We start from the raw sequence: 22862 nt of genomic DNA, 5'->3' as shown, positions 1-22862 counted from the left end.
GGCCTTCTTGGCCTCACCTCTTCACCCATCCCTACTCCCATGGCTCCCATGACTCTTGGAAAACATCTCAGCAATTCACACACATGGGATTCTGTTTGTGGAGATAACTGCATCCAATAGGCTGTGAACTCTCCGACAGAGACCATCTGCTGCCTCACTGTGGGCTCAGCACTGTATCTCCCACCTGGTAGGTGCTCAGGGATGTCTTCTAGAACTGAGCTTCCCAACCTGAATGGGCTAGAGATATGCCCTGATATCAATCCTTCCACCCTCAGGGCAGTCCCGTACCTTACCCGCACATACCATAAACACAGGCTCTCATTTTCTTTCTGTGCCCTGGTGGGAAGTGTGTTCTACACAATGGCCCTCCTTCACAATTCTTTCCAACAGTCCTCTACACAAAAGACAATTAAGATTTGTGACCTCAGGGGCTCTTCCATCTCTGAGCCTCACTGATTCCTGCCGTGTGAGGGAAACCCACCCGAAGTTTACAGAGTAGCCTGGGCTATTCTAACTTTCCCGAGATTCCTATCCCACCCCACCTACACACAGGAGTGCTTTTCCAGAAACTGTTTGGGGATCTACCTGTGAGAGAGGTTCTACACTGACAAGAAGCTTCAAAAGGCTAATGTATGCATTTGAAAAGAGACTCAAACACTTTGAAATGAGAGGAGTTATAGTAAACAAGGTCAAATGTAAACAAAGGTTAGGAATTTGAAAATACATTCGAAAAGAATTAATCTCTATTGATTCAAAGAACAAAGGGGAATATAACATGGGATCTCTGTGAAAAGTTCAAGGAAGTAAAAGCGATCTTTTTTATTAGCTGGGTTTATCATTTCATTATGGATTATAGAAGGACTGGTTTCAGCATTACCACCATATTCAAAGTGGCCACAACCTATAAATACACCAAGCCCCACATTCCCCATCTCCCTTACGTGGCTCTATTTTTTTTCCCCATTGCACATGTCACCTTTTATCAGACTGATTTACTTACTATGCGCTTAGTTTATTGTGCACCTGTCCCCATCTGAATGGAAGTTCCATGAGGAAGGGATATGGGCTATATTCTCAAGACCTAAATGAAGCAGGGCCTGGTACATAGCAGGCCCTCCATATCTGTTGAAATAAGGAATGAATGCCATTTCCCTCTCTTTCCTCCCAGAGATATGAGTACTTTGGGCATTTCTCTGCCTGCAAGACCCTTTGATCAACCCTTGCTCTAATACCAAATGATCACCATAGACTAACTGGACAGAGTCCCAGGGTGGGCAGGGAATAGGGCAATGGAGAGAGACGGCTGGAGGTCTGGAGAGGAGATTTTGGGTCATTTGTGTTGGCTTTGTGGGCAGTTAGAATGAAGGCTTAAAGGAGAGGACTCATACAGCCAGCGCTCGGCCCTCTTGCATCCACACAACTGGAGGGTGATGATTTGCTTTTGAGCCCACCTCCCCTTCTGGGCCCACCAACCTGAAGCAGAGGCAGTGGTATTTTCTCTTGTATCCCTCCAACAGGCTTGACACAGGGCATGGCCCCCAAATGTCTACTGTCTATTAGTGGTTGACAGCCGGGTCTCTGGAGACCACCACTCCTGCCCCACCTCACCCAGACATACCCAACAGTACCAGCAAGGCAATTCAGAACTCAGAGAATGGCACTTTATTTTAAGACTTGATTTTTTTGCCATGATTTTCTACGGATTCTTCCATGATGGTGTCATCTTCTTCTACAGTGACCTTGACCTTCTTGCCCACCAGACTAAAGATGTCTTCAGGAGGGTAGCCTTTGGGCTCACCCACCTTCACAGTGAGCATGTCCAGTGTTAGGATGGTGCCTTCTGGAATTTTCACTTTGGCGACCACAGACTTGCCCAGCTGTGGATAAAATGAAGACTCAGTGCCAGTCTCACAAAAGGGACTAGTGCACGTTGCTTTATGCCCAAGGTCCCCGATCAGTGTTCACAAGGTACCTTGATAATAGGGACTAAATTTTCCCCCTCGGTTCATAGAGTATCTCACACTGGAAGGGACTCAGCCAACGTAGGAAGAGGGGCCTTCACAATAAAGTGCAAAGGAAAGGGCTCAGATAATGTCACCAAACAGAGTCAGGTCCAAATCCCAGTCAGCTGGTCCAGATCCCAGCAGTGGCTGAGTTCCTCTGTAAAATGGGAACTAACAATGCCTCCACTTGTCAGACGACAACAAGGACTGGTGATATCTGTGTAATCTACCTGGAACACAGACTGCTCCTGGTAAGTGAAAGTTATGTCATTTACTTTTGTCATCAGTTAGTTCATTCAAGATCTCATTTTAAACATGGGGAAACTGAGGCTCACAGAGGGCAGGTGCATTGGCCAAGGCTGCAGGGAGCTGGGATGAGAACCTAGGATTCCTCATTCCTGCCCACTGCTCTCAAGGGACATGAATATAGCGGTCACCTTGCTCAGCAAAATAGGAATGTGGAGGGCTCACAGGATGGTAAGTACAACCGATGTTCAGAAGACAGGAAAAGGGGCCTCCTAGGATGGGGCAGACAGGACAGGCAGGGGAGCAGACTGAAGGATACCTGAAGTTCATGGCCAGCATTTCTACGTCTTGTCCATAATGTTGTTAAATTATCTATTAGATTATGCTACAGCTTCCATGTCAGGGCCAAGGAATCCATTCTAGAATTTAGTGCCAGGACAAAATGTCTGTCCATGGATGATTATCAGATTATGCATCCTGTTATATTTCACTGTTTGCTCGGGGAGCCAGAGACTCAGAACCAAATTAAACGCGCAACTCTCATCTGGTTTCTGGTATAATTCTCTCCCCTTTTCCTCTAGCAAGGAGTTTGTTTCTTTTTGCTATTAATTTCCTGATGCATATGCAGCTTTGATTGGAGGGGAGAGAGTGGGTCCCCACTAGGATAAAAGACGACAGCATTCCCCACACATGCTTGATGGCTGATCTTTGCCTCGACCCAGCCAGCCTGCAGCAGACTAGGCGTGTGTACTCCTGGCAACCCCGGGACGCCTGGCTTTATGACTCAGAGGCCAAGGCCAGTCCAGGCCAAAGCTTCCGAGAAGCCCAGATGGTCAGTGTGCCAGGCAGTGAGCCTCAGCATTTCCTCTGTCTGAAGGTCAATGCTACACAGCTTAAACTGCTCCTTCCCACCAACCAGCCCCCTGCAACAACCCGTTGCCACCAGCCACCGATCAACCCCAAGACAATCTGCTGCCGCCAGCCACCCACCAACGCCCAAGACAACCCACTGCCCTTATTTTACCAAGTGCCTCCCCCAATTAAGGATCCCTCAACATATCACAGGCCCTTCTCCCCGTCTCACAGAACCCCTGAATGTTTCTCAAGACTTAACCTACTCCAAGGGACCCCAGACTTGACTTGAGTGCTTCACAAGGCCCTGGACACTACCACCACCCCCTTACATCTCCTGGAGTCTAGAAACTGGGGCCACAGGCTTCACAGACTTAGTCAGCAATTACAAGATGATCCTAGGTGGTCAGAGGAACTGCTACAGTCGCCTGAAAGGACATGTTTCTCCCACTGCTAATCTGAGCCCAGAGAGACTCAGCAGGCTGGAGCGACATTCATCCCACTGGCCTGGGCTCAGACAGGGTTGGTCCTGACTACCTGGCAGGGAAGCCCACTGTAGCCCCTTAGAGCAGTGGAGCCTGGCAGGGTCGGGCGGCACCCACCTTCTCGTTGCAGGCTCTCTCACAAGGCAGCAGCTGCTTGGTGGGGGAGCCCATGGCCTTCTCCACGAGGCGCACGGACCGCACCAGCTCAGCCAGCTCTCCAGGCTCCAGTGAGGCCGAGTGGTCACTCCCCTTCCAGGTCTTGTCCAAAGTTATATGACGCTCCAAAACCTTGGCCCCCAGAGCCACTGCAGCCACAGATATTGCTATGCCGGTTTCATGCCCAGAATACCCTATGGGAATGTCAGGAAAGACCTTCTGATATTCCTTTAAAACAGAAAAAGAAAAGATTAAATACTGTGGTGCTTTATGCATATATTCCAGAGCCAGGCAGATCTGGGTTAGAGTCCAGTTTAGCCGCTCACTATCTGTGCAACTGCAAGCAAGATACTGGGCTCCCTGGGCCTCTCCTCATCGGAGATAATAATACCTGTCGAGGGCTGCTGTAAATTCATGAAAAGCACTCAGCACACTGTAAATGCCCCCAGAATAATGGCTATTCTTATCAAGAATGCATTTTAAGAATGTTTCACATGGCGCAAACCGCCAGGAATGACAACAGAGCTATAACCGAATGCCTAAACGCATCCAAAAAGCACCTGTCACATTTAATTAGCCTGAGCTGCTGAAAGCAAGTGTGTTATATGCACAAATATCACCATCAATAATATATACAGCCCAATCTCCGAACAATCCTTTGGTGGAAATGGTAAATAATTAATTTGTTATCTATAATTCACTGAATGCAACAAAAGACATTCTAAGTTGAGTGAGTCTTGTCAGTGAGGGTGACCAGAAAGCTTAAGCACACTAGAAAGACCCAGATGGGGTTTAATAAAAGATGAGGAAGCTGAGTGGCAAAGGCCTTGAAAAGCAGGCTTACAGGACGAGATGGACAAGGGAATGCACGATGCTGGGGCGGAGGCTTCAAACCATTGTAATATGGTGGGCTGGGCCCGAGGTGGGGAGGGCTGGCAACTTATAATGCTCACTGCGCCCTGGTGTCAAGAGAGCAGGCATGACTGCACCTTGGAGGGGGCGGGGAAGGAAAGCGGGACCATGCTGCACAGAGAGAGAAAATCAAGAAAAGTATTTGGAGTCACAGATACTAAATTGCTGATTATGGTAATCTCTGTGGGATGGGATTACAGAGGATGTTTACTTTCTATGTTCCGTAATTCAAAGCTGTTTGAATTTCTAAAAATCATATTTAAATTTTAAAAATAACATTATTTCATGATGGCTAGAAATAGAGAAGACTATCAACTGGGAGGGATAGAAAGTTTAAGTAAAAAGATCTGTCAGTTTTCAAAAAAAGGTTAATTTTTTAAAGTTAAATATGAAGACTGCATAGCAACATGTACAAAAGCTTACATTATCACAAAAAATGTCAAATACTGTACTCAAAGGAAAATATAAAACTGGTTAATTGCCATTTCAGGATTATGTGTGTATATGAGGTCAGATAATTAGTTTCACAAACTTAACTGTCACACCTCATATATACACATATTTAGAATTACACTAATATTACCATAATGTTTTTGTATGATAATTACATACATACATTCCTAATTAAGTTAAGTTTCAATTGCTACCAGGAGAAACTGATAGAGTTGGCTTGAGACAGTAAGAGACAAAGGATTCCAGTCCCAGCTTTGCCACCGAGCTACTGTGAGATCCCAGGCAAGTAAGTTCTTTTCCCTTTGGGACTAGACTTCACCATCTATAAACTGATTGAATTTGAGTAGACAAATCCTGGGAAAGGAAAAGCTCCCTCAAGGCTGTCATTCTAACCAGTTCCCTCAAGGCCGTCACTGTAACTAGTCTGAGCCTCAGGGATGCTCAGAATTACTGGTAGAAAATAACAGAGCTGGCACATAACACAGAGCAGGAAAAGCCAGAAGTTTCATGAAGGTCTCCTACAATTCAATATGAAAAAAACAAAAACAAAAAGAGATTTGTACACCAATGTTCCTAACAGCATTATTCACAACATCCAAAAGGTGGACACATCCACAATGTATATCAACTGATGGGTAAACAAAATGTGGCGTATATACACAATGGACTGTTACTCAGCCTTAAAAAGGAATGAAGTGATGACACATACTGTATAACACGGATGAACCTCGAAGACATTATGCTAAGTGAAGGAAGGTGACATAAAAGGACAAATAGTGTATGATTCCACCTATATGAGGTACCTAGAGTAGTCAAATACATAGAGACAGAATGGTGGCTGCCAGGTGCTGAGGGCGGGAGAAATGGGCAGTTAGTATTTACTGGGCTGATTTTCAGTTTGGGATGAAGAAGTTCTAGAGATGGACAGTGGTGATGGTGGCACAAGGTGGAGGTACTGAACGCCACTGAACTAGCCACCTGAAAATGGCTAGGATGGTAAACCTCATGTTACGTACATTTTACCACACATACAAAAAAAGACAATGCACTAAGAAAGGACATAGGCCAGCAATTCACAGAAGAGGAACCTCTGACGGCCGTCACACATGAGCGAAAAAAATGTATATCGAAAACTGTGAGGACTCCACCTTAAACTCTAAAATGTGCAAAATTAAGATTGGTTTTAAGAAAATTTAATTAACAATCACCCTCTTTAGAATGTGTCTGCTCCCTTAGCTGCACAGTTGGTTCTAACTTGATTCTATAACAGCAAGATTGTCAAAGGATGTTCCAATTCCAAAGCACCTCAAGGGGTGGGGGAGGTAGATGAGGGTAAAGGGGATCAAATATATGGTGATGGAAGGAGAACTGACTCTGGGTGGTGAACACAGTGGGATTTATAGATGATGTAATACAGAATTGTATGCATGAAATCTATGTAACTTTAACCAACAATTGTCACCCCAATAAACTTTAATTAAAAAAACAAAACAAAAACAAACAAAAAACCAAAGCACATCAAGGTGGTCAGAATTTTGGCTGTAAAAAGGCAACATTTTCCCCACAGTACATGGTCCAATAAAAGCCATTTTGCCGCAAGGGATGGTGGGCTCTGCCCCCTGCAACTAAGATTGAACACGGCACCTTGAGCTGAGTTGCCGCTGAGCTCCCGGATGGCTCAGTTGGTTGGAGTGCGTCCTCTCAACCACAAGGTTGCCGGTTTGACTCCCGCAAGGGATGGTGGGCTGTGCCCCCTGCAACTAGCAAGGGCAACTGGACCTGGAGCTGAGCTGCGCCCTCCACAGCTAAGATTGAAAGGACAACAACTTGACTTGGAAAAAAGGCCTGGAAGTACACACTATTCCCCAATAAAGTTCTGTTCCCCTTCCCCAATAAAATCTTTTTTAAAAAAAAGCCATTTTGCAGCGGCCCAAGGAGATAACGGCCCTCCCTCCAGCTCACCGCGATGACGCGCAGGTTGACGTCCTCCGGCAGGAGCGGGTAGGCACTGGTGCACTGCAGGAAGCAGAAGTTGGGGTTGAGGGGCTTCACAATCCGATAGACTTGCTTCATGGTGTCCATCGACTGCATCCCGCTGGAGATCACCATTGGGCGGCCTGAGTGACCCAACACCAACACCATCGTCACTTTCTCTTTAGGGGTTCTGACTCTCCCTCAAGCACACCCCAACTGCTGGTCTCATCATTCAATTGGCCTCCACAACATCTCTCAAACACTGCCAGCCACTGTGGAGGAACAGAGGTGAGCTCGGTGGGTTCCTGCCCTCGACCGTGGTTATTGTAGACGCCCCTCGCCCGCCAACACTCTCATTTAGCGAAGTGAACTGAATGAAGGAGTCAGAGGAATTTCATACTCCTCAGAGAAAGAGGAACATCTCATTGGATTAAGAGGTGGGGTAGGGTCAGCACAGACCCCAGATTAAAGAGCATGACTGTGTGTGAGGCCCAGGGCTGCCACTTACTGGCTGTGAGGTCTCAGATGCCTCATCTACGAAGTAAGTCTAAAGCATCATAATTATATGACCTGCTTCAGTCCCCGGGTGGTTGTGAGAATCAAATGAGATCATTCGTGTTGTAAAACCACCTTACCAACTATCACGTGCAGACATTAGATAGTACACCTACAGAATAGTTCTCAAAGGCAGAGCTTCCTCTAATACGCTTTATATACAGTGTCCTATCCTCAATTTCATACAATGTGTTATAAATTAAAAATAATGTTTAATTACATTCTTGTAACAACTGTCATCCTTAATTTCTTCCCTTTCAAGTCAGCACATGAAAAAGTGGAAGTACATGTCAATTGAAAAGAGATTTCTAAATAAAGTCTGTTTTCATGAGACTCCTTTAGTTATCACTAAAGAAGTAAAAACATGATTTGGACTCCCCCAGATTTTATGACAACAATTAAACACTCACCTTTTTTGGCTGTCTTTTCCAGATAAGGAAAATTGTTAGTGTCCCCAGATCCAACTTTGAAAAATGGAACATTCAGTTCATGCAGAAACTCAACTGCCATCTACAAAAATCAAAGGAGCTTTTTTCACCTCTGTTCAAAAACACTGCCCTCAAGACTGGCGAGGAGCCACATACAAACAGGAAATCCCCTCCTCACACCAGCAAGTGGGACTGAGCGCTCCCAACAACGTGAAAGCAGTCCAAGATTTCATTCAAATTCAAACGTTCTTTCACTCAGAGCCACCCATCCATTTGTCCAGCAAACATTGTATGCTGGCCCTCGCTGGCTACTCAGTCTGGAAAAGAATCAGAAGCCTGGCCAGATCTTCTTCCCCAGGGGCCTGGGGCCCCAGAGCCTAGTGAACAAATGCAAACGGGTTATGACCTAATCTTGACCCAGAAAACCAGGCAGTGAAGGCAAGTGAGAAAATGAACATCCCTCAAAGGCCTTACCCTTTACACAGGACCAAAAAGCCAGGAAGAAAGGCCATTTCAGTCCTTGCCAAAAGAGGAAAAAACGGAGCATTTTATGGCCCAGCCCTGACACAGTGATCCACAGCTGGCAGGGCCCATCAAATCCAAGCCCTTTCAGACCTCAAACCATGCCACCCACAGAAAAAAGGAACCTCAGTCGCTTTTTGTGTTGACATAACATCACGGCTTGAGGTCACCTATGTAGGGCCTTCCACTGTCCTTATCTGGGAGTCATCGGTAAGACTCAGGAGATTGGGAAGTGTCAGCAAGCGCGTGCAGAAGGAAATCAGTAGACCATTTACAGTTTAAGGAGTAAAATCTCAGTTTGCTGTCAAATTACAAGACCCTGAAAAACTACCACTTACTACTATTTTTAAAAAATTGACGTTGAAAATCAGAAGTGGAGAGAATCAATGTTCCCACACATCTAAGTTGTTCTATCTATCCTAAAATACTGCCTAGGTTTCAGAAGTGAGTTTGGAAGACTTGACGGGCTAGGTCAGTGCTTTCCATGCTTTAAATTCAGCACACGAAGCTCCCAGGGATCTTATCCGAATGAAATGCAAACTCTGACTGAACGTCTAGGGTAGGGCCTGAGAGTCTGCATTTCTAGTAAGTTCCTGGGCAATGCCAAGGCTGCTGCTCTGTGAATCATCCTCTGAGGAGCAAGGAGCTAGGTTACCATCCTGAAAATCCAAAAGGCACCGGGGTGATAAGGAACAGTGTGAAAAGGTCATTCTGCCAACAGGGTCTTTAAATCAACCCCCTGGGGCCTGAGCTTCGTCCATCTTCCTAGCAGGTGATGAGCTACTCCAATCACGGTGGCTGCATCAGAAGATAATTTTCGTCATATGTAAGTCCTGTAATAATGTATCTGTTAGAGCTGCTGGAGAGCCATACAGAGAGGTTAAGCAGCCAATGAACAGTTCAAGGGCAGTTTGCAACCCCCTTTGTCCAAGAGACGCTGACCAGTGTGGCCCGAGCGCCACTTACCTCCAAGTGTGCTAAGCCACCTTTGCTGCAGTTCTTGCTGACTCCTCCCTTCTACTTATCTCTTCCCCTTCTGTATTTTTCTAGCTCACTCTCTCCTGTTTATGTGTCTTACACTGTTAAGCAGCCCTAGAATGGAACTGAAAAACACTGTTTAAATGTTTATTGAACAAAGTCAAATTTTCTCACCCTTTTCACGCTATCTGGCAGATAAAGAGAGTATTTTCTATTTTCAGAGGACTAGGTCTGAAAATATTTTCAGAGGGAAACCTCTATGTTAAGTTTTCTTCTATATAATTTTCAACTTGTGAGAGAGTGGCTCCTGATGGAAAAGTCCCCAAGGGCATACAGAGACATCTAAGCCCATTCAGGAGAGGTGCAGAGCGAGCAGGGGCAAGGAAGGATCCAATGCAGAAAAAGCACTTCATAAAAGCTTACCTACGGAAGTTGTAAAATCCACACTTTTCAAGTGAGGAAAAGGGGGCAAATTCCTGCTGGGAAGGAATAGACAGACTTGCATCATTTTGCAGTCTTCCTGGGAACCATCCCCACCTAGTGGCCATTCAGAAAACTGTCATTTCAGATTGATCTCTGAAAAGGGCGCCAACTTCAGTCTTGGGGTGATGCTAGCCTTCCCTCCGGGTGCCCCGGCCAACTCAGGCTGCATCAGCTCCAGTGGCCCCCTTCTTTCTGTGGGCTCCTTGGCTTCCCCTAGACCTGCCCACCCAGCTGTCCATTCCCCTTCTATCTAGGGATGCGACGCAGCCAGGCAGCCTCTCAATTTCCCCTCCCGCCCACCCCACAGCAAAAGGCCTGAAAGGAATTGGCCCGAAAAGAACTTAGCCAGTATGACCCTCCCTGGGCACTCAACTGGGTTAAAAACACAGAAAAGGGTCCCACCAGCAAACTGGTTTGGGTGAAATGCTGCATTGCCAGAGCTCCCTCTTACAGGGTCCCAGTAAATACACTTGTCCAGCTTTTTCTACCCCCGTGTTTCCCAAGCTTTTAAATTCAGAACTCTTGTTTATTTGGGGGGAGGGGCTTTACTGATTCTAAATTCATTAATGAAGATTGACAATGTGTGCCCAGAATCCCCTTTCCATTTCATGTCCTGTGAGAAACTTTGGGGCCCACTGATCTAAGAGGTAACAGAAGAGAGGAGCTGGGATTTTTCTAAAGCCCCTTCCACTCCCCTTAGTTTTGGGATCTTATAGGAAAGGAAACAGAAGCCCATGGTGATGACTGGGGAGAAGAAGGGGTGCTGGAGAGCTGCTCAGGGTGAGGAATGGAGAGGGGAAGGTGCCCTCAGCCCCTGCCGTTAGAGTGCACCACGCCTTGGGGGAGGGAGCAAGGGGGGGCAAAAGGGGCCCACTGCAGTGCTGGGAAAGGAAAGGAAGGGAGGAGGAAAGCGGAGGTGGAGCTGGGAGGGAAGGGCCGCTCTCGTAGGATGGGCCACTTGTGTGCGAGGGCAGCGGGTCCTTCAGGGCCACCTCCATCGGCTTCCATGGGCTTTCTGAACAGAACTCTCCACTAACACCAAAGGCTCTGCTCGGTTCAGCCCAGGTCCACATACCCTGTGCAGCTCTGACCAGGTGCCCTGAGGGGCTGCCACACCCTCACCTTTCCTTAGCAAACAAAGAACACCCTAGGACAGCATGCAGAGCGCAGAGCCGAGAAAAGAAGCACTTATGTCCATAAGGAAATTAGGCTGGCTAAATACCCAGAGCCACTTGCCAGGTAAACACGGAACAAGGGACCAACCCACTTTTAACTGCTGGGTAGACAGGACGTGCTAGTTCAGCAAAGGGGCCTGGCTGGCAAAGCAAATTAACTCTTGTAAAGGTTCTTAACAATGCATTTCCCCTCCTGTGCCCAAGTCAGTCAGGAGACCAGCTGGGAACAAATGGCATTCCTAGGACAGAGGAGTCTCCCTGCCCAGATCGTGTAGAGCAGAAAAACTCCGGAGGGTTCTAAGTAACAGAAAAGCTGTCAAGCAGTGGACGCAGGTCTTGCACTACCCTTGGACCCCACAGTCTTATCTCACTGAATCCTACCACAGCCCTGTGGGTGGGCATCTTTATTACCCCATTTTTACAGAGGGGACGCCTGAGGCTCAGAGGTACCATGATGAGCCCGAGCCCACATAGTAAGTGTCAGCACCTGGACCTGAACTCAGGATGGCTGCACAGCACACATTCTATACCCCACACAGAAGTGCTTCCTGGGAAGCCAAAGGGGTGCAGGCCAAGAAGCAGCCCCCAACTCCCAACACCTAGGCGCCTATCTATCTCCTAACTGCTCCTGCTTCTCACCTTGAAGCCGCCTGGGAACAAATAACCTAAAGTGAGTTTTCCTAAGCAGCCTCACAGATGCAAAGAGGTGCCCTGTCTCCTGAGTCCGCATTTGGGAGCTCAGGTGCCTGCAGACATGGACTGAGCAGGAAAGTCCTCACTCCAGGTGTTACGTCACTGTAGTGACGTCTCCTCTGGTCCTACGACGGCTCAGCACATCAGAGCCAGGAGAGACTTTGGACAGTGGTTTGTTCACATCCATAGGAGGAAATGGGGGCCCAGAGCAGGGATGGGACTTGCAAGCTCACACTGAGATTAACTTAGAGCAGAACAAGGCAAGAACCCAGACGTCCAGACCCTCGGCCTAGGTTGTTTTCCTCAACTACAGCTGTTGTTTGCTGAGTGCTGGCTGTGCGCTATGCTTTATGTGAATGGTCACACTTAATCCTCCTAACAACTTTATAAAATGGGCTCAGGTACTAACCAACTTTACAGCGGAAGACACGGAAGCACTGAGACGTCCAATACGCCCCACAGGACACCCCGACACAGCCGAGTGACAAGCAGACCCTTAATCTCAACACCTGACCCCACGGTCCATGCACTTGACCAGTGGGCAGCACCGCCTGGGGCTGCGCCATTCCGCATGGGGCCCCACACGTCTTGGTGTTTACACTCACAAAAATTACTAAGGACTCTACAGAGCTTTTGTTTATATAGATTCTTCATTCTGTAATTATGGTTTCCCACGTAGCTATAAGACATAACACAGACAGATCATAAGTACACTTCACCCAGTAACTCCCACTGGTAACAGCTTACAAAACTACCAGGAAAGTGACACTGACAGAGTCCACTGATCTTATTCAGATGTCACTGATACGTGCTACAACATGGATGAACCTGGAAAACATGACGCTGTGTGAAAGAAGCCAGTCACAAAGGTCCACCCAGAGTCTGATTCTATTTATATGCATTGTCCAGAATAGGCAAATTTGCAGACAGAAAACAGGTTAGTGCTTACCTCGGGCTGGGAGAATTAGAATGCGGAATGACTGCTAATGGGTACAGTGTTTCCTTTTGGGGTGATAAAAATGGTCTAAAACTGTGTTTTTGGTCACACAACTCTATGAATACACTAAAACTTTAATTGCATACTTTAATTGGGTGAATTGTACGGTATGTCAATAAAACTATTATTAGAAAAAAAAGAACATATAGCCCACCTTTCATTAACCACTGCCAGAGGGACGCTCTCATCACACATTACACAGCCTCTGGAAAATGCCACTATACACTTGCAAGAGAGTGGCGGTGAAAAAGGCAAATAACATTTGAGGAGCACAAAGATGTTTGGGCCTTGTGGACCTTCTGAAAGATCTCATGAATTCCTGAACCACACTTCGAGAACCGCTGCCATACTCTTTGGTTTGTTTATTTTTTGTTATTTCGGTTTGTTATTGTTTTTAGCTGTCACTTCAGTGAAATTCCCGGATGACATTTCTTCCATTTCTCCTTACTTTGGACTCAATGCTAGGTATGCTCAGGTTTTAGGAAAACAATGTCTTGAGGAAGCAACTATATGGTGGTGGTGGGGGAGAATCACTAAGCCACTGAGACTAATTATTTTTAACAAACAGGTCAGGACTTAGTCCTCCAAATGAAAGTACTTCTCAAAGTAATTACTCTGGGAAAGGCTGTACACTTATTCCCAAGACAATACTAGGGATCCAACTGTACCCTTCTTTGGAAATTCTCTCTAGAGCCTGTTTATGGGTCCTGCAAGACAAATCTGTCTACTTAATGACTCGTTACTAAATCAGTTCATATCAAAAGTTTTGCCCAGGACTTTTAAGTCTACTCACATTTGGCACAAGAACAATTAGTAGTTTCCTAAACCCAAACCTGCCCTGTGTGGATGAGCATTTGGCTGTCCCTGAGTGTCTGAGTCCTACAGGCAGTTGCCAAAGAGAAATCTTCCACAAGGTTCTGAACCCCACGATACTCAAAACAAGCAAGTAATGAAAACAATGCCACTTCCTGGGTATGAACTTCCTTCTAGCAAGATATTTACTAAGCACATACTATGGGCTGACACTGCACCAGGATCTGGGGTCACGGCGGTAAACACACAGACATGATCCTGCCCTGAGCCGTGTGCTTTACATATATGGTCTCACCTACTCCACAGGATAAGCCTGCATACTGGGTGTTTTTATTCTACCCCCGTGCCCTTTTCCTATGAGGAAACAGGCCTGGGGAGATGCAGGAAGCGTGTGGTCAGGAGGGGAGGCTCTATAGTCCACCTGAGTCCGCATGGGTCCACATCAGCCTCTGCTGATCAGTAGCTATCAATACCCTCTCTGTGCTTTACTTTCCTCATCTGTGAAATGGGGATAACAATTGTCCTATCTCAAGGGGTTGTTAAGAGGAATAAAGGAGTTGATACATTAAAAATACCTAGCACAGAACTTGGTGTATCAGAAACACTCAAGAAGTGTTCAAGATTCTTATTCTTGATCACTCAGCTAGTTAGTGGCAGAACCAGAAACAACACGTACCTTTCTGATCCTAAGACCCACACTCTTTCCTACTTAACCTTTTTTGACTTACAGATCCTTTCAGGATCTGATAAAAGCCACTAGCTCTTTAGTTTGGCTCATTCATTCATTCTACTGCGCACCAGGCACCAGGGATGTGTGGGACTAACAGTCGGGTAGGAAGGAGTGACAGTTAACACATCCTTACAGAAGCAAAGAGCACTAGGAGAACGTAACAGGGCGGGTGGAGACCTGCACCAAGCAGGGCCACAGGAAGAATTCCCTCAGGAAGAACTATGTAAGGTGGGATCAGAAAAAAATGCCCCGTTCCAGGATGCTTGGTTCCTAGGCCACGAAGCCTGAATTCCATCCTGCTGTCCTCCAAGTGACCAGCACTTTGAAAGAACAGCAGGTCTTTGAAAGAACAATATAGACAGATTACTATTTAACCAGAGGCAAACCTTCTGATTTGTCTGTTAAAAAACAATTCTCTGTCTTTAGAGGACACCATACACAATCTCAGAAACTCTCCCAGGCTGTGAGTAGCACAGTAACATCCCTGAAATATCTTATTGGGCTGTCGGTTTTGTTGTTGACACCTACGTGACTTACCCATTCCCTTCTGATGTGTCACCACTTCTTACTGACTTTGGGCAAACCCAGTTCTCAGATTTGGAACTGGACATGGAGTGAGGCCCCTGCCTCACCATTTCAATTGCTTAAAAACCAGCAATAGCTTTAAGCAACTTCTTTAGGTAGGTTTTCCTAAAGAATGTCCCCTTGTCCCTGGGGCAGCTCTCAGACCCAGAGACTATCTAGCAGCTACCAATGTAAGAGTGGCAAAGAGAAGAGGGGAAGCCCAAAGCTCTGCTAAGTGCTGGGAAGCCACACACACCTGGACTGATGCCCAGGTGGCAGCTGAGGGACAGTAGAAAGCATGCTGAGCCAGGCAGGCTACAGATCTGCCTTCAAGACCCCTTCCCAGCTGTGTGACACTGTACAAACTTCCCAGCCCTCCTGAGCCTCCGTTTCTTCATCTGTAAAATGGGGCACAGCAGGGATAAACCATATCACTGTATGTGAAGACATTTTGTAAACTATAACATATAATTAAAAGTAAGAAATTATGATTGTTAAACACACAACTAGATCTGAAGAATGTCATGCTTATCAATCCTGTGAATGAAGGAATGAATTTGGGCTACAGAACGGAAGCCTAGACTTGTCAAGTTGCTCAGAGGCCCAGGTTCTCTGCCGTCCCACCCATTTTTAAACTACGAATGGCCTACACTAACCTTATGCTTCCTTGGTCTCAAGTTACAGACATATTTTGGGATTGGAACTGTGGCACAAAGGGTCAGAGGCCTAGAGAATGAACTGGGGTCACTTTAAATATTCTGGTTGATTAAAAGAGCCACACAAATGTTCTTAGGTTTCATCTAGTGATCCATTTCTGCAAAGTTTATTATTTATAAGCATAAAAAACTGAATGTCCAAAAGTAGAGAAATGGTTATGTACCTTCTAAATCCTCAAAATAAACATTACACTGCCACTAAAATCTTTAAGCATGTGGGGAGTTGTATGTCAATTAGATCTCAAAAAAGCTGGAATAAAAACAAGCTATGGGTACAAGCTTGTGGTATAATGTGAACTGGGAAAAACATACATGGAACTAAATATTCACAAATATAAAAACCAGGTAATAAAATAGTGTATAAAAAGACTTCAGGAGGAAATAAATAAAAAGAGCTACGCTGTAGGGATTATGGGTCACGTTCCCCCCCCCCCCCCGTATCCTGTTTTCTAAACTTTCTGTGGTATTCTTTTTACAATTAAAAATGTTTTACATTTATAAAAAAGAGCATGTGAAGGAATCTTGAAGAGGCAGGTCACAGAGCAGATGGGACCCGAGACCTGGCACCAGCTAGACTCTTCCAGGATGTCAGCATGGCCAGCCTGTGTGCCACTCCCTTCTGGATGACGCAAATGCCACCCCACCTAAATCAGCCAAGGCCACTCAGCAAGGGTAGACACCTGTCAGAACTGACTTTTCCTGACTCCTAATCCAGGCCCCTTCTCACTGGGGGAAAACTGGCCCAGTGGGGGTCTCCCACAAGCTTGAGGGACTCTGAGATTCCAGCGTGGCTGCACTCTACTCCCAGACATAAGTTGTTTGGAAAACTATGGTGCTCTTCCCACAAACTCTCATCGGGCCACTGCTGCCTCTGGCCTTCCATTTAGCTGGGCATTTATCTGGTTAATGCCATGGGTAGCTCTAGGTCCAGAAAGCACAGAAAAGTCTAAAGTGAGCAAGTGCTGGAGCTGGTTCTAAGCCAAAAGCCAGCAGACCACCCGCTGCCCCTTGGGTCTGCTAAAGTGGCCAGTGACAGAGCGGCAGAGGGCTCACCTCATCCATGCCAGAAGCGGTGAAGAAGATGCCAACCTCCTCGGCGTATCTCTGCAGCTCCCTGTATTGGGCATGGCTGAATTCCAGGTGGCGTTTGTGCTCCCCATACGTCTTCCCCCAGGAATGCTGCGAAGTGTACGGCCTCTCCAAGGCTTTCCGATTAAACTTGTACTCCAGCTCACTCTTCTGGAACTTGGCACAATCAGCCCCGCACTCCTGCAACACAGATTAGGGCTCTTTTCAATGACCTGTCGTGGATTCTCAGAGAGAAGAGAAATATTGGGGAAACTGCTATGACACCATTATCTTTAAAAACAATACTGATTTACAGAGGTGTTAAGAACCTCCAAACACGAAGAACAGGAGAAGCAAAAAGTCTGAAAGGAAGCAAAGGTCAGGGATGGGGCTTTCCCCTTAAAAGGAAAAAAAGCAACGGGCTTTTTAGAGAGCTTTATGTTGTAACATTAAAAATAATTAATCAAACCGTTTAGGAAGCTATTAAGTTGTGTAACTAAGCAGAGGATAGTAAAATGAACCCTGGACTAGAATTCAGGAGAAAAAAACCCAGAATCTGAGCCTAACTCTTGTATAAATCACTTGCTGTCTCTGGACTCAGTTTCTTTATCTATACAAATAACTGCTTTGGGCTAGCTCCGGGACCTGTAACTGTTCTGAGGAGCCCCTTACCAGGGCAGGAAACAAAGGAACAATTCTGCTTTTAGCCATTTTGCACTTGTGCTTTACTGCATGATATCTTGTTTGAACAAGAGGTTCTGGGGTAAAAAGCAAATAAACGAAACTTAGAAATGCCCCAGCCTGACTGAACAGAAGCTATAATAGAAAAGCTGGATTGTCTAGCTATAAAAGCTATAATTCTATTGCCACTCAGCCTCCAATCTCTCAAAATTGTTTTTAAAAAACACTCAATAGAAACATTAAGGCAACTCCTCTAATATCTCAGTTTACTGACACTTCTGTACACACAGAGGTATTCATACTGTTCAAAACCTTGACTCCAGAAATGTTTGCGCTAAGAATGCTGCTTCCACTCCTGGGAAAACCACAAGATGGCATAGTCAGGACTGGACACTGGAAAGCAGTTCAAAGAACCTTAGAACTGAAAGTGACATTGGGTAACACAGTTCTCATTGTCTAGATGAAGGTCCCAAGGCTCAGAGTGACCTGACCAGAGGGCACAATGAGTCTCCAGCAGAGCCAGCCAGATCGCTTTCCAAAAGGCTACAGACCATGTGTGTCCTGGCCCAGGACAGCAGCCTGGACCCCTGCTACGCCCAGGCCTCCAGCAAGCTGAGGTCTTCACAGAGTGTCCCTCAGGCTCCCTTTGCTTCTCACCTTTATTTCAAGAAGTAAACTTAACCCCCAAGAAGTTAAAAAGCTTGTCTTCATCTGGGCAAATCTTCCCTTTACAGGAAGATGATAAAAGTGAAGTAGCAGATACTACTAAAGACAAGATAAAGGTCAGATAAAGGTCTACTACATTCCACAGGACAACAGGGGTAACCTGAGAATGGGTTCCTCTTCTTCTCTTTTCAGCTTCTTTCCTAAAAATGAGTGATTTCCTTATCTGTGTCATGCTATGGTGAATTCTAGGTTCAGAAAAACACAATTACTGTCTCTGTTTTACTATTATACTCATGGTTTCTTGGTTCAAGGTTTTACTTCTTCTTTACCGGCAAAAAAACAAGCAGCAGAACTCCAGGACGAGCCAAGGTGTGATGCTCCCTTTGCATCAAAATTTAAAAGTTAAAAGTATATTCAGTTAGCAAATCTCTAATTATAAGAAGCTTTCTTTTCATATATACAATAAGCTTTGTTTTAATAAAATAAAAATGATTGAATGAACTCAACTTTTAAAATCGCAAACATTCATTATATGAACAAGCCAGCTTGTACATAACACACTGGACAAAAATGTGACTCCATTTGGCAACTAAGACCAAAAAAAAAAAATCCTAAAACATAAACATTTCAAAAAATTCCACTAATTTAAATTTAAAATGTACATATTGTAAAACAAATGAAACTGAAGTCTGGAGAGGAAAAGTCACCTGCCCAAGATTATTCAGCTAGTAAATGATATCTGATTCTTGTCCAGTGCTTTCTACTATAACTTAGCCTCAACGTCTTCATTCTTCTCCCCCTCCCCCCCCAACAATCTTTCAAAATCAAGAGAAAAAGAGAAAAAATGTAACTTTATTTCCATGTCTTTAACACCTCTAGGTATTTTTACAACTTCAGCATTCAGAGGGTACACCTCCTCAGAAAAACAGGTTGTTGCTTTAATGAAGAGCAGGAATTTCCCCTTAGAAAACAATGTTACAGTATAAAACTCAGAGCCCAGCAGATAGGAGCAAAGCTCTGATATCCATTATTCACTATATGTGTGCCCTTGGACAAGTCACTTATCTTCTCTGAGCCTTTTAAAATGAGACCAACAGCATTCGCACCATTGTAAGAATTAAGTGAGATGGTACATGTAAAGCACTTAACCCAATTAGCTGATGGATAAGCACTAAAAAATGTTAGCAACTGTTACTCTTTAAAGGTATTTTTATGATTCAGTAGGTTCCATAAAAGCAGTTAGTCCTGAAAGACTAAAATAAAACCTAATCATGAACATTTACAGTCATTCAAGCAGATTTATTTTTTGAGAAATGTCTCCCTCGGCAATTTCATCTTTGTGTGAACAGCACAGAGTGTACTTATACAAACCTAGATGGCAGAGCCTACTTTATACGCAGGCATAGCCCCTTGCTCCTTGGCCACAAGCCTATACAGCATGTTACTGTACAAAACAACACAGGATCAAATCAAGCACGAGATAAAATGATGCAATCAAGAAACAAGATAAATAGATGTATGAAGCTGCTGCTGGCACAGCACACTTTTACAGCGAACTTTAAAAAAAATAGGTACAAAGAATACACTCTACAATAATGATAAGAAGTATAGTAAACACAAAAACCGGTGATATAATCATTTATTATCAAGTATTATGTACTGTACGTAATGGTGCTATACAGCTGACCCTTTAACAACATGGGTTTAAACTATGTGGGTCCACTTACATGCAGAATTTTTTCAATAAATATACAGTCAGCCCTCTGTATCCCTAGGTTTTGCATCCATGGACTCAACCAATCCACAGATGAGGAGGGCTGACTATGTGCATTGTTCTTCCATTTTAAATAGGGGATGCGAATATCCAGAATGTTGGTATCAGCGGGGGTCCTGGAACCAATCAATCCCCTGTGGATACGGAGAGTCACTTAAGTTTTGTGAGAAGTCAAAGTTATACTTAGATTTTTGACTGCAGTGGGGTGGGAGTGGGGGACTAACTCCACGTTCTTCAAGGGTCAACTATACTTTTATGTAATTAGTTGAGCAGGTTTGCTTACACCAGCATCACCACAAACATATAAGTAGCATTGCCCTATGATATTAGAATGGCTACAGTGTCACTAGGCAATACGAATTTCTCAGCTCCATCATAAACTCACGGGACCACTGCTGACTCTCTTTGACCCAAACATCGTTATGTGGAACATGACAGTATTGAACCTCATATGCCCAGTACTGTGCTACGAGCTTTACATGAGTTATCTCATTTGATCCTTGTAACTCTTAGGCAAGTACTATTATTATCAAGTCTGGTTTTCAAATGAGGCACTGAGGCTCACAGAGATTAAGTAACTCGCCTACGTTCACATAACTGGTAAGTGCTGGAGTCAGGATTTGAACCCAGTGTCCTGGCATTTGACCAGTTCACATTCCAAACACAACAAATGGCAGGTGAGAAAGACCACAGCAACTTCCAGAACTTCCAAAAATTCTGGGAAGTAATTCAGTGTCACTGGAAGATGTCTGAGATGAAAAATGACAGGTAGGAAGGGGCCAGGTCATCAAGGTCTTGAAGGCTATGTTAAAGGTGAGGAAAGTGAAGACAGAGAAAAATAATACGGAGTCATTTTAACCAAACTGCTAAATTATTAGTATTAAGAAGGTTGACGCATGAGGAAAATGATTCTTTTTCTTATCTGCACTTGCCTGGGAACTTAAATTTTTGAACTTTCCAGTCCTGCATCAATACCTAGAGATACGAGGTGTGATAAAAAATTACAGTGAATGTTTAAATTAAAAAATTGATTACAGTAAAAGACACATTGTAATTAATCCCCCTCAAAATACTCTCTCTCACATCAAACACACTTATCCCATCATTCTTGCCACTTTCTGAAGCAGTTCTGGAAGTCCTCTTTCCTGAGTGTTTTTAGTTGCGCTGTTGTAGCTGCCTCAATGTTCTGAATTGATTCAAAACCTTTACCTTTCATGGTCATTTTGACTCTGGGGAAGAGCCAGAAGTCACAGGGTGCCAGATCTCATGAATAGATGGATGAGGACACACTATGTTTTTATTTGACAGAAATTGCTGTACCAGAAGCAATATGTGACACAGATCCTTCCCATTGTGATCTCAAAATACGGTGAATGCTGCTGCCAAGGGCCATCCAACAGAAAGGCAGGGATCTTCAATACGGGAAGCAGCATGTCAAACCTTAGTAACAGTGTGTGACAAGTTTCAACTTGTTTGGTACAGTTAGTCGGGTATGAGCTACGGTTGAGAGAAGTTGTGTTTTAAAGTGTGCTGTAAATCATCTTCCATCATGACAACGCTGCATGTCACACATTGCTTCTGGTACAGCAATTTCTGTCAAATAAAAACATTACAGTGTGTCCTCATCCACTTTATTCACCAGATCTGGCACCATGCGACTTCTGGCTCTTCCCCAAAGTCAAAATGATTCAGGACATCGAGGCAGCCATGACAGTGCAACTAAACACACAAAAAAAGGACTTTCAGAACTGCTTCAGAAAGTGTCAAGAATGATGGGATAAGTGTGCTCAAAATGAGGGGGAGTATTTTGAGGGGGATTAATGGCAATGTGTCTTTTACTGTAATTTTTTTTTTATTTAAACATTCACCATATTGTTTAATCACACCTTGTACAACACACTTTGTTCGTTGGATCAATGCCGACATACATCAAACCTGCAGATAACTCGCTGCCTATTCCCTAAGGAGTTAGGACATGACCAGAATTCCTGGCATCTATCATCCAGACAACCTGACATCCAACTGACGTGTCCTGGACCAAGCCAAGTGCTAAGGATGCAGGACTGATTATTCTCAAGGATGTGACTTTACTATAAGAACTCTTAACTTTCCTTTCTTCTTTGGAACACTTCTGGGTTTTTGCCTAAGTGCGTTTCCAAACTCTAAGACCCTTGAATAAATCTTTGTCATTTATTTCTAGCCAAAGCCTCCTGACTCTTTCTGAATATGTTGGAAAAGGGTTACAACTGAAGGTGCCAGGCAGGGGTACGACCTGATCAAATCTGTGTTTTAGAAAGATCATTCTGCCACCAAGAAGGGATGGTCGGGGAGGCAATTGCAAGTCAGGGTGGAGGGATGAAAAAGAGAATTCGAAAGATTGTGAAATGACCCTGGCAAGCTAGAGGCAGAGGGTCCCGGCTCCCCGCGGCCCCGCCCCTTTACAGAGCGGGGTGGAGGGACCCCCCTCTCCCAGACCGGCCATCCCCAGGCCCCGCACCCTTCCGGCTTGCTTCTCCTCCAGGGCGCTCCCCTCACCTTGGCCATAAGGATCATGCGCTTGGCCACGTCCAGGTCGCCCTGATGGTTTTGGCCGATCTCGGCAATGATGAAGCACGGGTGCTGCCCGCCCACCCAGCGCCCAGGACACAGCTCCAGTTCCAGCGGCATTGCCCCGCGTGGGTCTGGCCGCCGCCGCCTCAGATCAGTTCAGTCCGCAGCTCTGCAGGCGCTCACGTCGACCCCGCCACGTCAGCCCGCGGCCTCTGCGCAGCCAATCGTTGGGCCCCGCCTCTCTCCTGCCAGCCAATCGGGGCAGGAGGCGGAGCTACCCGTTAGGAGGGTGATAGCGCGGGAGGAAGGAGCCCGGCGTCCTGCTAGGCTGGGCGTGTTGGCTCGCCGTTGGGAAGCGTGGTTCGTGACCATTGCAGGATCTAGACGT

General features: G+C 45.4%; 1 protein-coding gene across 1 annotated transcript; it reads right to left on the bottom strand.

Moving 5' to 3' along the window:
* Nucleotides 1-1647: 1647 nt before the first annotated feature.
* NANS (N-acetylneuraminate synthase) lies at nucleotides 1648-22862 on the bottom strand. Its single transcript, XM_019729204.2, has 6 exons — nucleotides 22460-22862; nucleotides 16789-17004; nucleotides 8047-8146; nucleotides 7070-7224; nucleotides 3704-3970; nucleotides 1648-1877 (listed from the first exon to the last, which is right to left on the bottom strand). The coding sequence occupies exons 1-6, from the start codon at nucleotides 22589-22591 to the stop codon at nucleotides 1668-1670; spliced, it is 1080 nt and encodes a 359-aa protein (XP_019584763.1). The 5' UTR covers nucleotides 22592-22862; the 3' UTR covers nucleotides 1648-1667.

The sequence above is a fragment of the Rhinolophus sinicus genome, linkage group LG04 (genome assembly GCF_036562045.2).
Source record: "Rhinolophus sinicus isolate RSC01 linkage group LG04, ASM3656204v1, whole genome shotgun sequence".
Lineage (NCBI taxonomy): Eukaryota > Metazoa > Chordata > Mammalia > Chiroptera > Rhinolophidae > Rhinolophus > Rhinolophus sinicus.
The sequence above is the reverse complement of the archived record's forward strand: the minus strand, read 5'-3'. Positions and strand labels throughout refer to the sequence as shown.